This window comes from Poecilia latipinna, unplaced genomic scaffold (assembly GCF_001443285.1).
Source record: "Poecilia latipinna isolate Pla-1442-1.1 unplaced genomic scaffold, P_latipinna-1.0 Scaffold2104, whole genome shotgun sequence".
NCBI lineage: Eukaryota > Metazoa > Chordata > Actinopteri > Cyprinodontiformes > Poeciliidae > Poecilia > Poecilia latipinna.
In genome coordinates this window covers 23,348-35,845 of record NW_015114720.1, presented here as the reverse complement: position 1 = coordinate 35,845, position 12,498 = coordinate 23,348, and the positions used below count along the sequence as shown (strand labels likewise).

General features: G+C 39.0%; 1 protein-coding gene across 1 annotated transcript in view; it reads right to left on the bottom strand.

Annotated features, from left to right (window-relative positions):
• LOC106936242 (sodium- and chloride-dependent GABA transporter 2-like) overlaps nt 1-11,265 on the bottom strand; it is a 19,767-nt gene extending 8,502 nt beyond the window's left edge. The window contains exons 1-8 of the mRNA XM_015017102.1: nt 10,873-11,265; nt 10,422-10,606; nt 8,900-9,034; nt 5,418-5,558; nt 5,081-5,168; nt 2,704-2,836; nt 750-884; nt 492-595 (exon numbers count right to left, since the gene is read on the bottom strand). Of these exons, the coding sequence (XP_014872588.1) occupies nt 492-595; nt 750-884; nt 2,704-2,836; nt 5,081-5,168; nt 5,418-5,558; nt 8,900-9,034; nt 10,422-10,606; nt 10,873-10,880 (929 nt within the window). The 5' untranslated portion in view covers nt 10,881-11,265. The remainder of the gene's footprint in view (nt 1-491; nt 596-749; nt 885-2,703; nt 2,837-5,080; nt 5,169-5,417; nt 5,559-8,899; nt 9,035-10,421; nt 10,607-10,872) is intronic.
• Between the last annotated feature and the right edge of the window lie 1,233 nt (nt 11,266-12,498).

Sequence of the window (12,498 nt, the reverse complement as noted above, 5' to 3'; positions counted from 1 at the left end):
GTGTACAGGAACATATATATATATATATGTTCCTGTACCAGGAGCGCATATATATATATATATATATAAATCTAAATGCTCTCTGGTATTGTTCAGGGAGCCGGACCAAATGTTGGGGCGGGCCGGATTCGGCCCGCGGGCCGTACTTTGGGGACCACTGATCTAGACTGTGCTGTGAAGTAAGATCAGAATCGAGTGGAAGAGTGTAGGAAGGTAATGGTAATTCTGCCAAATAAAAGCAGCTTTGCAGACAGATAAATTACCTTCACGTACTTAATACTACAATATATTTTAGAGCACAGTATTATTATTTTGCATAAAATTGTACATTAAGATTTGCTTAATATTGTAAATACCAGGAGTCCAACTTGATTTTAAAGACGTGAGGCTTTGCTAATCTTCCAATCTCTATTTCTTTCCAAATAGTAAAACAGGACAGAAGAGCAATAACTACTGAACCACATGACTAAATGCAAAAGTATTGCACTTACTTGTAGCAATCATTGTTATACTGATTGTAGCTTCCCAGAGCTGTCAGACTCCCCTGACAAATGCCAAAAGAGAAAAGGACCTGTGCACCTGCATCCATCCAAACCTACACAGACATCAGCACAGCGTCAGTGAACAAGCACTTCAGAAACTTCTGTAAAAGAGGAAGTCTGATGTATCTAAGGTGCTTATTGGGCTCAGACTTCCATTGGAAGCAACCAAACTGGGAGCTTTTCTTTGTCTTTGAATTTATTACTTACTTGAGGGTCCACCAACCTTGTAGGATCTGGATATAGGTAGAAAGCCAAGCCATCCATCGCTCCGGGCAATGAGAGCCCACGGGCCAACAGAACGACTAACATCACATAGGGAAACGTGGCGGTAAAGTAAACTACCTACCAACACAAACATAAACGTTAGATTGTGCCTAAAACACTGGAAAACACTGAATTATAGCTAATTTTTTAAAAGAACAATTAAATGTTAGAAGTGTTGTTTTTCATGTTAACAGAAATCTTGTAAATATTTTTGCACCAGATTTATGAAGCTATAAAGCTATGTGTGCTCAAAATATTTATGCAAAATCACCACACCTATCAGCATGTGTGCAATTCCTTTAAAATTAATGTAAAAGCACCTACATTTTTGCATTTTCTAATCTAACTTTTAAAAAACATACATTTATAAGTTGATCACTGTGTTGAAGAACTATTAATTAGAAACTCCTGACTTTCTGATAACTTGAGGAATAAATAAAATGTGATTCAACATGTGGAGTTCAATTTCTTTTCACCATTTCTCTGGTCGGGAAAGACAAGAACATGCAATTCAGATATGAGCTGGTTTTTATTTGTTGGAGAATATGTTCAAGTGCAACTCACCAAACTTGGTTATATCTACAGTAAGTGTGGCGTTTGCATTACATTTTAAATATGTAGGAGAAGATGTGGGCAGTAATTGGTGTGCTCCCTCGGAAACTGTTCCCAGATTTTCAACACTTTTCAGAGAAGTTCAAGCACCTTCCACTTTTTTTGTCACAAAAATGTAAATCTGGCACCTGTTTTGTAAGGTCTATGTGAGTTCTTTACTTTTCTCTCCAAATGACCCAGAAGCCTAACTATTTCAGACCTCTGGCCTGTGATCACTAAACACGATGTGTTTAGCAGCCAACTGGCTCTTTGCAAGCTTGTTTTTACAGAAAAACGGAACTCCAACATGATCGTGCAGAATGGAAGAACAGGACACGGAACAAAGGACGTGGAGAGAGAAAAAAGGAAGAACAAAAATAAAACATTCAGCAAGAAGAAAGCACATAAAAGGATAAACAAAAGGAAATCTGAGTCCCCTTTCTGATTTCACAGGCTAAGCATTAGTGGGATGACGGTTTATTCTACTGTTAGCCGATTATGTGGTTTAAATGCGAGTGATATAAATTCAGTATTTGCTGTGCAATCTTTTATTCATTTATTCTTTTTTTTAATTTGTGCAAACTTTGATCCCCTGCAACTTCAAAGCTTTAAGCTCTGCCTTTTGGCCTTTTAACACATTTAATGAAGCTGTATTCACAGCTTGTTTATTCACTTTGCTTAGTGCGGAAAAGGCTTTCTTCTCAGTTGAATCAAGATTAGACGTTCTAGATCTATTTGTCCTAAAGTTTGCTACAATACTTGATACCAGAAGCAGATATCAGAAGTAGTCAAATTGAAATTTACACGTTCCCATTATAAATGCTCCAGATTTTTAGTTCGTCTGGTGACCCTCCATATTTATTGTTTTTTTGGGGTTTTTTTACTTAGTGCATGCAAAGTCTGACACATCTCTCTTATCCATTTGTTTTATCCCTCTGAAGTGTTTCATGTGCTCTAAAACATGCTTTGGCTGCATGTTGTGCTGCTTATGACAACAGTTCCCAATAGTAAAATACCACACCCAAAATTTGCTCCCTACGAGTCAGTCCAGCTCTTATAAAAAAATCTGAAGAAAACTTTTACATCTACCTAAGAAATACTGCATTTTTTATTATTATTATTATTATTCTTTGAGTTGATGCCCTGAAATTCATACCAATAATATTTTTAAAGAGATCCTTGCATGTGGTCCAGCTGAATGAGGAATATTTTTGGAGCAAAAAATGCTAAAATAATTTAAAATGTCGTCAGTACCCCATTCTAAATGGCAAAAGCATCGAAGCATTTCCATCAGAGGTTGCCTTACCTTTCCAGTGGATCGCACTCCTTTCCAAACACAAAAGTAGCAGATAATCCAAGCGAGTAACAGGCACAAGACCAGCTCCCATCTTAAGCTACCAATTTCCTCAATCCCCTTAGAAATGCCCAGAACTCTTCTCCTAAAAAGATAAATATATGCATAATGTTGCCAAAACAGACTTAATAAGAAATATCGCCAAAATGTAAGTACAGACATTGCAACATGTCAAAATAACCAAAATGTGGTGCATTCAATAAAATCTAAAAGAATTTGAGAAAAAAATCCAACCGTTTGTTAAAAAAAACAAGTAAATACAGTTTATTTTTCACAATAAAATAAAACACTAAAGGCATCCTAAAAACCCAACTTATTTTATCCAACTTTCAAAACTTAAATGGACATACTTAATTAAAAAGGGGGGTATTCATTAATGTTAACTGCCCTTTCAAATGCTCCTATGGTGACAACACAAATGTTTTAAAGCAAGTTTAGACTAGCAGTAAACACAGAACCTGTTTCCTAGATATGTTTGGCAATTGATACTGCTTTCATTAATTGCCAAAGCAACTGATGCAAGCAGCAGCTTATTTAAGAGCTTTACTTGGTTTAAACAACAGGTTTGGAGGGAAAGGCTGTGAGGATGCAGCATCAAGAGGCAACAGCTAAAATCCTTTCACTCAGACTATTGGCAACAAAAACACAGTTTTAAAAGAATTCACTAGAGGCGAGCAGCCAGTGGTTTATTGAGAAACAAAATCATCAGCACCAGTTTTACTTAGAAAGTTTAAAATAAAGTTTGCATTGAAACTGTATTTAAATACATAAATACTGGCTTTATAAAGCCGAAGGAACAGGAATCTGACGGTCTAAGTAAATTAGCGCTGCAGCGCAGGATGTTGTGAGAGGAATTTAGAAAAGTAGCAGGTTAAAACTTTGAGTCTTTGCTTCCAAAGTATATGTGATGTTTATGATTTGTCAATTAACTCTGACATTTGGCAACTATTTTGCTAAATGCTTGTTGCAGTGAGAGTGTTTCACACTATAAGTGTGCTTAAAGTGTCCAAAGATGGAAAGGTAGCAACAAATTGCAGAAAAAAAACTCAACTTTAGATATATGTGCACTATATGCACAACATTATGACCACCTATCAAAACATGTGGAGCTCACCCCAGATTCACTGCTAAGAAGTGAGATCAGCCAAGATACGGATTATGCTACTCGTCTAAAGTGAAGGTGTGCTGAGTTCTGGCGCCAAGATGTTAGCATCAGATCCTCTTAAGACCTGTAAGCTGCCAGGTGTGGCCCTCATTGTTCAGACTTGTCTCTTCTGAACATCCCAAAATGCTCAATTAAATTGAAATATGTGAAATATGTGAAATCAAGGCAACACCTCAAACTCCAAACAATTCCTAAGCAACATACAAACATCAGAAAATGCTGCTTTCTATGAAAAAAATGGAAATAAAGTCTGTCAATAGCTAGGCTAGAGATATGTGTAAAAGTAGTAACTATATGGATGGCAAGATCTGAGGTTTTATAGCAGAACATCATGTAAAGCCTCCCAGTGCTTTTCAACTTCTAATAGAGCATCCAGGACTCCTGTGTGGCTTTAATGAACAACACACACACCTGGAATCCCACATAATGTGAAAGAAAATCTGATTCTTCAGATCGGACTACTGAGCAGGGGTCAGCTTGGTCATCCTGACTGGTCTCCAACTTGTTTCATGTTCATCAATGAGCCTTGACCACTAATGACTCTGGACCTCTTTCCCTAGATGCTGACCACTGCAGACTGAAAACATCCTGTAAGAGCTGGCGTTTTGGAGACGCACCAACCCAGACGTCTGACCATCACTATTCCGACCCAATTTGGTCATTAAAATCCATAAGCGATACATAAATGTATGTATTTTACAGGTCATGTCATTTTAAAGTAAAACAAAGCAACTACGTTACCTTCAGTCATTATAAAATTAAAAGTATTTTGACTCTCCTTGAAATTGGGCCTCCGTCTCTTCAAGACGCTTCTACTCTTGCTGACACTCCGCCTTCATAATGCTTCTCGTTATGCTGTTAACAGTTGTTCTTAGAAGAGTTGGACTAAGAAGAAGCTTGTATGATGAGCTCAGCAGATGTGTAGTTCCACCAGCTGTTTGCTAATTGCTGCTGCCGCTAGTCTGAAGGAGCTGAGTGAGGGAAGTGAGAGAGAGAGGGGCTCTGTGAGGGGAAACTCGGCTGGAGAAAATTTGTGGGAAAAAGGCAGCGCTTTGTTTTAATTTAAGTAGTGGTGTCTCACGTTTTAGTTGCGTATAGGAAATACAATATGTCTAAAACATGGCGGACTGGTCAGTAAAGGAGGCAGGCATGAATTACACTTACTCCCAGAACTCGGTTGCAGGTGTTGTTGCATTTGCAGCTGCTGTCCAGTTGGATGACATGTTTTTCTTATCAAATTCAACACAAGACTCTGATTAAAGAAAAAAATCAATCAAATAAGTGTGCAATGCACTGTGTATGTGAGAAATATATATATTCATATATTTACACTCATTCAAATCCAAGTGAAGCCTAATTCTGTGTCAGCACTAAATTTCAAGTGAGAAACTGAAAGTTTTGTTCGAAGATATGCTCAGGATCAAGAGTGGTATCATTAACACTATGATTCTGATCAACATTGACAAAACATTTTATTATAATTTCTATTGTTTTGCTTTACCTGTGTTCCAGGAGTTTCCGCAGCTGGCCCATGGAAGGTCAGCGCTGAAGGATGAGAAGAGGTAGAAGAAAGCCCACGCCTGGATGACAATGTACGACACAGCAGCGTATGCAATCACTACCTGCGTGGCGTACCCGATACCTGAAGGCAGAGAGGGGGTCAGAATAGGTGACTGTAGGAAAATGACTGCGACAAATGCAGCATTTTGCAGAAATAACTCAGCTTGCTTCAATGTGTTTTGCAAAACAAACTGCAGGATTTCACCTCACTGCTAAATGACCTTCAGTTACCTAGCAAAGTAAATAGTGAATGCTATTCTTGCAGCAAGGGTATAGAGTTACTCATATAACAATCGGATCTGTTATTTTAAAAGGAAATCTGATGTATTCATTTAACCCTAACCCCTTATTGTCTTCAAGCAGATACCTTGTTAAATACATCTGGTTTAATTTCTACCTAAAACTGAATTGTTGCAAAGAGACAGTTTATCTACACAAACCATATCACTTACCCCAGTTTTTCTGCAAATTGGACCAAACAAATTTATTAACATGTATTAAAAAAATAATAACAAATGCACTTCCTGCTGTCCTGACAGTCTGCTCTCTGATTAATATTTACTGCATCTTGTATCTCCTGAATTTTTCTACATTTGCTATGTCACATCCCATCAATTTTAGTGGAATTATATGTGGTAAACCTACAGAAAGTAGTGCATGATTTCAGTTTTGTCATCGTTGTTTTAGAACCTACCCCTGTTTTAAACTTAACCACATCCTAGTAGTCGCTGCAGTTTGTCAAACTCAGTTAAATAAGCTGAGCAGATCAGCTCTGAGCCCGTTTTAAAGGCAAAAAGGTGAAGGAGGTCAAATACAGTCAGTCACAGCAGAAGCTCAGCCAGGACGCGTGTTTAATCTATGGAAGGAGAACATTAAGTTGTTGTCTACAAATGTTTTCTAGGAAGCCTTCGAGGCTTTCACAAGACAGGTTGGATAGGTTTCTTTTAGGGGTTTCCAAATAAAGGAGGCTGAATACACATTTATCTATCAATTTAAATATGTATAAATAATTTCCCTCATCCACACAACTATGTGCTTTGTGTTGATCTATCATCTACAATCCTAGTAAAACATTTATAATATTTAAAACATAAGATGTTATGTTTTAGCGGCCTTATATTTGCAGCCGTCTCTTCTGAGTATTGTCAGACCCTGCGGCGTCCTGTTTGAACATCACACATTATCACATATGTAAAACCACTGCACCTGAGCAAGATAAAAAAATATAAAAAAAAACTTTTTTGCTAATCCCATCAATCATGCAGTGTGCGTGACAGATTACATGCTTGGAATGGAATTCCAAGGAATTTGACGCAAGTTTCCCTTAGGCCCAGACACCGTAACATGTCAGGACCTTCATCGTTTATTGCAGCTTTAATGCCTTTTCCCACCTTTACATCTTGATAAATTAGGTGTGAAGAATGCCATGTTCCAGTCTACACATTCTCCTCTGTGTCTAATAATCCATCACATGGAGCAGCTGAGCAACAACAGACAGTTTGTTGTGTGCAAAGTTTCATCAGGTTTCCTGGAGTTGACACGTGACGATTATTAATCATAGCTTAACAACGGACAATTGTGCTTTGTGGGAAACTTCTTTTGCTTGTTTATTTGGGAATGAACAACAGATTCCTCTTTGTTCTCATGTGAGACTCTGTATTTGGGTTATTAGGACCTATTTTGATGCCTGTGACAGGAGACTTTCCTTGGTCTTTTCAGATTAAGGGCATGCCTAATTTTTAGCTGCTTGTAGATTTAGATGACTACAGACATTTGTAGATATTATTTAAGATGATGGCTTTATGTCTAGACGCAGGAAATCCGCATTCATTGGCCCTATTACAATATCCCAATCTCACAAGAGTGAACACATTTGAACTGGGCTCATGCAAAAAAATAAAAAATAAATAAATAATATATATATATATATATACACATATATATATATATAGTATTGCATTGATTTACTTATTTTTTTATATTATTGTATTGTAATTACAGAAGTCACAGAAGTTGAATAGCTCCTTTCAAAACTCGCTACATTGCTTGATGGAGTCCATCTGTGTGTGATTTATTCAAAGGCTTGTTAGAAGATAAATCACCGAAAGTAAGGAAGAAAAATGAACACTGCAGACAGTTCTCTTCGTTTGAAAGCTATGGATAAGTTTGAAGCAGGGTTAGGTTAGGAGACAATATTTTAAGCTTTGAACATCTGATGGAGTGCTGGTCAATCCATCCTTCGACAATGTAAATAGTCTGGCACAAATGCAAAACCTGCAAAAACATGGCTGGTCAAACAAATGGGCAATCTGGACAAGGAGAACCTTAATCAGAAAAGCAGCCAAGAGCCCGATGGAGACTCTTTACTACATGCAAAATACTATTTGTGATGGAGCGTCACATCACCCTGATCACACCATCTCAGGGGTAAAACATGGCAGTGGCAGCATCATGCTGTGGGCATGCTTTTCTTCAGCAAGAACAGAGAAGCTGGTCTGAGTTGATGGCAAAATGGATGGAGCTAAATCAATCAATCAATCAATCAATCAATCAATCAAGTTTATGTGTATAGCACATTTCAGCAGCAAGGTGTTTCACATAATGAAAACACAGAATCAAACAGCGCAGCCCTGGATTTGCTCTCAGGTTTGTGCTGTCCTCTTCTTCATGCAGCAGTTCAGCCTTTTGTGACCGTTTGGTAAAAAGCTGCATATTAGTCGCATCAAACGATTCAAAGTGTGTGAAAAAAGCAGCGGCTTACAGTCCAGAAAGTAAGGTAAGTGTCAAAATGGCCAAGTCAAAGTCCAGACCTACATGCAATAAAGATGCTACAGCAGGAAACTGATGTTCACACTGACTCTCTGCAATCAGTCTAACTGATCTTGGGCTTTTTTGTGACGGAAAATAGGTACAGATTTCAGTCTCTCGGTGTGCTAATAAACAGATGCATACTCATGAAGAGCTGTGTTGTTTTTCTTTCTCAGAGTGGCTAAATTCATTTGCTCAGGACTATTTTCAGTCTTAAAAAATGTTGATGCCTTGAATCAGTTTCCTTCCACGCTACAATTATAAGCTACTTGTTTAGGTCTATCACATAAAATCCTAATGAAAAACAACAATGTTTTTGGTTGCAACGTGACCAAAAAACCACTGTAAATAAATCTGATGACTTTCCTTCACAATCGATCAGTGGGAATTAACTTTGAGAGTGGCCTAAAGTTTTTTGCAGTAGATTTAACAGCTTTAATTACGTCTTTTCTTTTAATATGTGAACTGAGGACTCAAAGAAATTGCAAAACAAAAGAGTTTTTAAGTTTGTTGCATTACTGGTTTTGTTTTCTTTACAGTATTTATTTTTGCATGGAAGGGCGGCACTGCCACGGGCTAATGTGGAGTTGCATTGAGCTCCTGTGAAACACAAACCTTCAAACAGGGGACAGAAGTGCCTCCAGCAGGTGATGCAACCCTGGGACGTGTATTGCCCCATGGCTGTCTCCAGGAGGAACATCGGGATGCCGCAGGCAAGCAGAAACAGGATGTAAGGAATCAGAAATGCGCCTGAGAAGAAAGTGAGCCAAGTAATCTGGAAAACATCTCCTGAAGACAATTTACACATCCGTGAAAGTTTTTTTTTTTTTGTTTACACCACGTTAACTTTCTAATAAGCTGTTGCCAAAAATGCCATTTCGCATAAAAATACGCAATGTATAAATCTATGTGATGTATTTGTCATTATCATTTTATTCATTATCACACTCGTGTTTTTTTATTCTTCTTCACTTTATATTATGATCGGATGTTGCTGACTGACATCAAAACATGAGCCCTATTTCATTAAGCTCTGCTTACAAATACATGTTTCAAATTGTTTTCAGCTCAGTTTGGCTTAAATCATTGGCGGCTTCAACTAAAACCTTCCCACACATGTCAGTCATAACAGTGACACATGAACCAATTAACACTGATTATATCTTCCGTGAGGCACTAGTCAGTGAATGGCATATTTGGCAGTAGCTAAACATTTTTTTCTCACAGTTGATAGAATCCGAGTGTGCAGAGTTCAGGGTGTGAGCGAGTTTGACAGGAGCTAAACTGGAATGGTCAGTTGACTGGGTCAAAGCTTAAACCCTGAAATTGTGTTGCTGTGGGGTTTGAAGAGTTCAGTATCTATCATGGTGGTAAACTGGTGTCAGGATCGTAAGAGGCCAAAGCTCAGTGACACACGTGGTGATGATGATGATGATGATGATGATGAGGGATGGCCTCGTTGCTCCGATGCAACAGAGGAGCCAAAGCAGCTCAAACTATGACTGCTTATTTGCTTGACATTGAGTTTTGAACAGAAGTAGGTACACACTCGCACAGTAAATTGAATGTTTTACTTTGTTCTGCTACTTCAGTGACTTCAGTGTTCGTTGTTCAAAGAACAAATAAAGAATCTGATTGTTCATTGTTTGTGCCAAGTTGTTGAGGTAAAAACCCTTTGTTTCCTAATAGATTTGCAAGTGTACCGTATATGGAAAAAAGCAAAAACACCTTCACTTATTGGAAATCAATAAAAAAATAAAAATAAAAATAAAATGACGGGACTTCAAAAGCAGAAAATGGAAAAAATAAAGTATTTTCAAGACACAGACTGCATCTAAAAAGGGAAGTCAAATTTGGGGGCAGTGTTTGCTCTCAAAATACAGAAACTGGTTACATTTTATGCCATTTCCCTCAACACAATCAAATCATTTAGGGGGAAAAAACGCTATAATGGACAGTATTCATTCATTCATTCATTCATTCATTCCAGCTCAAAGTTACTGCTGGTCCCCCATCTGGTCACCCCTTGGAAAACATTTTTGAAGCCGCTCCTGTTGTCCCGATCTGGAAATCCCTTAAAGCAAATTTCAACTACTTTTCTGTCTTATTTTTTCGGGGGGGGGGTTTCAGAGCCTACCTCCTCCGTTTTTGTAGCATAAGTAGGGGAACCTCCACAGGTTTCCCAGTCCGACCAGCGTTCCCGCTACGGCCAGCAGGAACTCCAGCTTGCTCGCCCACTGGCCGCGGTCCAGCAGCGGGGTCTTCTTTCCGGAGACGCTCCCCTGATTGGACCCGTCCACGCTGTTTCCTTTCACAAACTCCCTTGACATGTTGAAGAATCGAGAGAGAAGCTATCACTGAAAAGCCCCTGCGGCTCTCTGGCTCTTTTATATCGCGCACTGTTCAGTCCCTGGTTAAACTGGTTTACTTACTCAACTGATCTTTTTTTTTTCTCAGAAGCTTCAATAAGTTTAATTGCTGGACTAAAGCTTGCAGGATTACCAGGAGTTTTATTTTTTAAAAGCGTGACATTTTGGGGGGTTTAAAGCAGCGCGGGGGGCGGGGGGGGATAGACGGTGAACACTTACCCCTCCATCTTTTTGAGCCCCCTCCCCACACAAAGCTCCTTCCAGGAACACAGGAATCCGATCAGTATTCCTCTCAGCTTGAGCCACTGGGAACAGTAGTTGTGGTTTCCGCGGGATCCTCTGTGATGTAACTACACTTGAACTGGTTTGTTGTCACACACACACAGTTTGTCCCTGAAAGGGTTGGAAATCATGCCACTTCCGCGCTGTACTTTTCCACTGTGGCAGGACCATGAGTGGGCCAGATTAGCGCAGCTGCTGATTTAAAGCAGGCAGCTGAGTCGTGTCTGCTCACGCAGTCCACGCAGGAGAGATTTTAGTAACCCGTTAGCGCTTAGTGTTGGGTCCGTGACCAGTGCAACCAGATCTGGACATACTGTGATGTACTGTAAACATCCTGCTTTACGGTCTGCTCCTATTCACTCTTTATGGCTCTGGTTCTCAGACTTGTTAAATCGCCCTCTGATTAAATAAAACATGTGCTTGTAACATTGGGAAGTTGCTTCATTTCAGTATTTAAATTCAGAAAGGGAAGTTAAATATAATAAACAGAGCAGAGGAAAAGTACTTTCTCTCTTAAACTCTTGTTTTTTTTCTTTTTTGTTTTTTGTTTTGTTTTTTTAAATCAATCAATCAACTCTGGTTGACAGAGTTCACATGAAACTCTGTCAACCAAAGTAATTGGTTGTACCACCTTCTGGACAAATCGTGAGCCTCCTTTAGGTTATGCCACAGCACCTCAGTCAGATTAAGGTCTGGGCTTTGACTAGGCCACTGGAAAACTTTAACTTCTGTTTTTTTTTGTTTTGTTTTTTTGTTTTTTTTACAGCAACCCCAGTGGTTTCACACATGACTGCTCAGCAAAATATTTGAGCTGCCTGGCAAGGAAGCTTGCAAATGACACATCTGTGGGCAAATGCTTTGCAAACAATGACGAGTCTGACCACAAGCAGGAGGCGGAACATCTCAAAGATGAAAACAGCCTCTGCCAGCAATGTGAAAAAGACCAAGGGGATGACTGTGGACATCAGAAGGCGCAGACAGTGGTGGAAATGGTCTCCTGCTACAGGTCACTGACAACCTCACCTGGAGTTGCCTGGTATAAAACAGTTCCTTGAACTACTACGCCATTTGCTGCATACAGAACATCTGGGCTCCCAGCTATTGAGACATGATCGCTTCCTGAAGCATAGACTGTGTTGAAGCTTCAAATTTTACGCAATAGCTAACGTTTGTCTGTGAGGTATGTAATATGCCAGCTTCTTAGCATGAAAAAAAGGAGCATTTCCAATTAATTTTTCATCATCTTTTGATATCGTTGATATAAATGTCATATGGAGTGGTTGGTTGTGGTGAGGTGAGACGCAGGCTGAACCCAGGTTGTAGTGAAAATGATGAGATTTGAAACAATCACTTTCTTAGTGTCCCCCATCTCTGTTGGTTAAAAAAATAATAATTTTTTTGCTGTTTAACTTGTTGAAGTCATTGGGAGGGGCTAATACTGTTATGGACAATCTGATTGGTCAGCAGTTATACTGCTGTGCATGTCAACCAATCAAATCATAGAATCAATTTGAAGAGTCAAAGTTACAGCTTAAATAATATAATGTTGGCATGTAGCACTGG